The 4374-nt window shown below is 48.1% G+C and overlaps 1 protein-coding gene across 1 annotated transcript in view; it reads left to right on the top strand.

Moving 5' to 3' along the window:
• The window catches only part of LOC106816732 (ELKS/Rab6-interacting/CAST family member 1-like), a gene marked incomplete in the record, with an annotated part of 24829 nt that overhangs the window by 9595 nt on the left and 10860 nt on the right, over positions 1-4374 (top strand). The window contains 4 exon segments of the mRNA XM_014821349.1: positions 110-222; positions 526-657; positions 1104-1222; positions 1463-1616. Of these exon segments, the coding sequence (XP_014676835.1) occupies positions 110-222; positions 526-657; positions 1104-1222; positions 1463-1616 (518 nt within the window).

Genomic DNA, 4374 nt, shown 5'->3' with positions numbered 1-4374 from the left:
ACACACACACACACACACACACACACACACACACACACACGCACGCACGCACACACACAGCCCACTAACAAGTGCTGGCTCCTCTCGTGTGCATACAGACAGGTGACAGAGCAGACTAAGAAGCTGGGCATGCAGAAGCGCGAGCAGAAGAGGAGCGTCCAGCTGCTGGACGAAGCGAAGAAACGCGAGGGCGACATGAAGCAGAACGGCGTCGACATGCAGGTACAGCGTGCGCGTCACACACGCAAACACGATTAATTCACAAATGGGATTTTAAAACTTGTGAAAAGATCAGGGAAAACTTGTTTGTGTTAAACTCAGGTGAGTGGGGGGGGAGTGAATCAGGGAAAGCTTGTGTCTAATTTAGAGGGGAAACCAGGGATTACTCCTATTCAAACTTGAGGAAAACTAGGGAATACTCGTGTGTATACACGGGCGAAACCAGTGAAAGCTCATTCTCTACGCTACTGGCGCCCTCTGGTGGCTACATTACCGAGACGTTCACTTGTTTTTCTTCGCTGGCAGACGACGCTGAAGCACCGTAATGAGCGCGTGGAGGAGCTGGAGGAGGCGCTGCGCGAGAGCGTCAAGATCACGGCCGAGCGCGAGGTCGCCATCGCCGAGTATCGCAACAAGCTGCGAGACGTCGAGATGCAGGTGCGGGCGAGGTCACGGCGGGGTCGCGGCGAGGTCGCGGTGGGGTTGCGGTGGGGTCACAGCTAGGTCGAAGCGGAATCGCGGTGGGATTGTGGCGAGGTCGCGGTGGGGTTGCGGCGAGGTCGAGGCGGCGTCGCGGCGAGGTCGAGGCGAGGTCGCGGTGGGGTCGCGGCGAGGTCGCGCATAATATTTGTAGCCGTATTTGTATTATAATCGGTTGTTGTATTTTTTTCTCATCTCCTTCTTTAATTACCTTCAAAGATACTTACTTTTAGCTGGTCCCTCGGACCGCTGAATTAAGGGCTCTCCCGAGCGGTCACCGGTTAAATTATCGCGTTTGCACATTACTACACTGTATATCAAAAAAGGCCTTTAGCAGGCGTGCAAAAGACGCTCATGTAGTTCTTAGCGAAGTCCTACAGGGATGCTGGTTGCCATGGTTACAGCTCGAGGACATGCGGAAGCAGCTGGAGGAGGCGAACGATGCGAAGAAGTCGAAGGACGACCGACTGCAGACGCTAAGGGCCGAGAGACACCGCCAGCTAGCCGAACTAAGCGAGATGAAGTAAGGAGAGGGGGAGAAGGGGAGGGGGAGGTGGGAGGAGAAAATATGGTAAAGGTTTTGGTGATGGTGGGATGAATCCGAAAGGAATGAGAGGTAGCTTTAGAAATACCTGACCACGTAAGAGGTAGCTACAACCTCCTTTATGAGTCCTTTTTGCAAAATTCAATCGTCACAACGTAACCGTATAAGCTGTCTAGGATTACTTGCTCTGATTTGTCTATCGACAAATCTATTTTGCAGGCAAGAGGCATTGCGAGCAGCAATCAGTGAAAAGGATGCGAACATTGCTCTCCTAGAGATGGCTTCACCCAACCCAAATCATCCCAGAGCTATCGAGGATATCAAGCGACTCAGGAAAGAGAGAGATGACTTAAAGAAAAAGTTAAAGGAAGAGGTGAGGGGTGCACGAGAGAGGTAAAGGGGGAAAGGGAAGGAAAAGGGAGAGAGGCAAAGGGGGGAAGGGAAGGAGAAGGAGAGAGAGGGGAGAAAATAGTGAGAGGAAGATATTGTGAGAGACAATGGGACAGAGGGAGGTAAAAGGAGAGAGAGTGAGAGTGTGCGAGAGGGGAGGGGGAGAGAATGTGACGATGTGTGAGAGATAGAGAGAGGGGGAGAGAGAGAGAGAGAGAGAGAGAGAGAGAGAGAGAGAGAGAGAGAGAGAGAGAGAGACGGCAGGAAAGCCAATGGGTAAGGAGAAAATGTGAGTGAAGACAACAAGACAGATGTCATCATTAGTTTGCTAGCAATTCACGTTTAACGCTTACTGTAACTCTGCTTTGTCATTTCCGTTCATTCCTGTCATTGTTGTCATTGTCATTGTTGTCTGAGAGGGAGGAGGATGGGGAGAGCTGCACGAACTACGCGACCACATGGACATCAAGGAACGCAAGATCAACGTACTGCAGCGCAAGGTGAGGAAGGAGGAAGGAGAGGGGAGGAGGGGTAGGGGAGGGAACAGGGTAGAGAGGAAAAGAAGAGAAGAGGGGAGGGAGGAGGGGGAGGTAATTTGCACAATCTGTCTGTCCGTCGGACAACGCAACCAAGAGGTGACGTGTCGTTGTAACGCATCCTCCTTTGCGCTTGCTTCTCCCCTTGTCAGATCGAGAACCTCGAAGACCTCATCTCGGAGAAGGACAAGCAGCTAGATGGCGTGAAGAGCAAGCTGTCGCTGCAGCTCGACCAATCGAGCGACTCGGTCGTCGCCTCTCTCGAGGACGCTGTTCGAGACAAGGTAACCTCCTCGTCGTCGTCCGTCATTGTCGATGTCGTCGTCGAAAAGTATTATCTGACTCAACCTGATCAGTTATGTGCAGTGTGTAACAAGCTTTCATGTGATTTATCAAGCAGCACTATTCATAATTGCTGTTATAATTTCAGGAGCAGCAGATTGACCGGCTCAAGGCTCAGCGCGAGCGGCTAGAACGCGAGCGCATGGACGAGCTGGAGGCCCACCAGGGGGCGCTACGCGACCAACGAGACCGTGCTGAGCAGCTGCAGGCTCAGATAGATGAGTATGATGTAAGCACACTGAGTATAGCTATGTGTAATAACCACTCATAACTGAGTAATCCAGATAACAAAGTACGATGGAGTATCGTACTATAGGATAATGGAGTATAATGATGGCCTATAACTGATGTATAACGTAACCAAAGTATGTTGTAGGGATGCCGCATGTATGATGTAGGAACACTACCTATAGCTAATATATAACCACATATAATGTAAACAGGTATGCCCTCAGGTATAGCTCACGTATAACTTAGCCATAACCATAAAGTACGACATGTGTGGTGTGTGGCCATCACTGCTCATGTGTCTCTGTCTCTGCGCGCGCGTGTGTAGGTGCAGGTAGACGAACTAAAGCTGGAGCTGGACTCGGCCAACAAGGAGAACATCGAGAAGAGCACGAAGATCCTGCAGCTGGAGTCTGAGATCACGCAGCTGAAGGACAGATCCATGAAGCTGGAGATCGACCTGGTCAAGGTGAGAGCCGCACTGGTCGTTCGCGAGCAGCACCCGGCAGATAGATGCGATATGATATGACTACTAGGCACTTAGGATATGACTACTAGGCACTTAGGATATGACTACTAGGCACTTAGGATATGACTACTAGGCACTTAAAAAGAAAAAACCGTAACCCTAAAAAAAAACAAATTCAATTAAATTAAAGTGCCTAGTAGTCATATCATATCGCATCTTTCTGCCAACACCTCGCGAGGCACTCGGCAGTTAGATGCGATATTGTATGACTACTAGGCACTTTAATTTAATTTGTTAATTTTTTTTTTTTTTAGGGTTAGGGTTGGGTTTAGGTTAGGTTTAGGGTTTAAGTTAGGTTAGGGTTAGGGTTAGGGTTTTTTTTTTTTTAAGTGCCTAGTAGTCATATCCTAAGTGCCTAGTAGTCATATAATATCGCATCTAACTGCCGGGTGCCCTCGCGAGCACGCGTCGGCCATGTTTGTGCCATTAATACGCGCAAGCAACAGCCATGTTTGGGTCATTGAGACGCGCTCGGGAACCATGTTATGCCATTGAAACGTGCGCATCAGCCGTTGTGTCAGCCACAACATCGATCCTGTCATTTCCAAGATCATAGACGTTGCGACTAAGATCGAGCGCCGTAGGGAAATTGTGCCGCAGCACAATAGAGATATGATTACCTCTGCCAAGGGGTTGGCAGGAGGTTGTGTTTTCACCGGCGTTTGTTGGTTTGTGGGTTTGTGCGTTTGTTTGTTTGTGTACAGCCTAACTAAAAAAGTTATGGACGGATTGTCATAAAATTTTCAGGATAGGTCAGAAATGGGCTAACTTAGAATTGATTAGATTTTGGTGGTGATCCGGATCCAATTAATTAATCAATTAATTAATAAAATTTTCAGGATAGGTCAGAAATCGGCTAACTTAGAATTGATTAGATTTTGGTGGTGATCCGGATCCAATTAATTAATCAATTAATTAATAAAATTTTCAGGATAGGTCAGAAATCGGCTAACTTAGAATTGAAAAGATTTTGGTGGTGATCCGGATCCAATTAATTAATAAAATTTTCAGGATAGGTCAGAAATCGGCTAACTTAGAATTGAAAAGATTTTGGTGGTGATCCGGATCCAATTAATTAATAAAATTTTCAGGATAGGTCAGAAATC

This window comes from Priapulus caudatus, unplaced genomic scaffold (assembly GCF_000485595.1).
Source record: "Priapulus caudatus unplaced genomic scaffold, Priapulus_caudatus-5.0.1 Scaffold1469, whole genome shotgun sequence".
NCBI lineage: Eukaryota > Metazoa > Priapulida > Priapulimorpha > Priapulimorphida > Priapulidae > Priapulus > Priapulus caudatus.
This window is presented reverse-complemented; position numbering and strand designations above follow the sequence as displayed.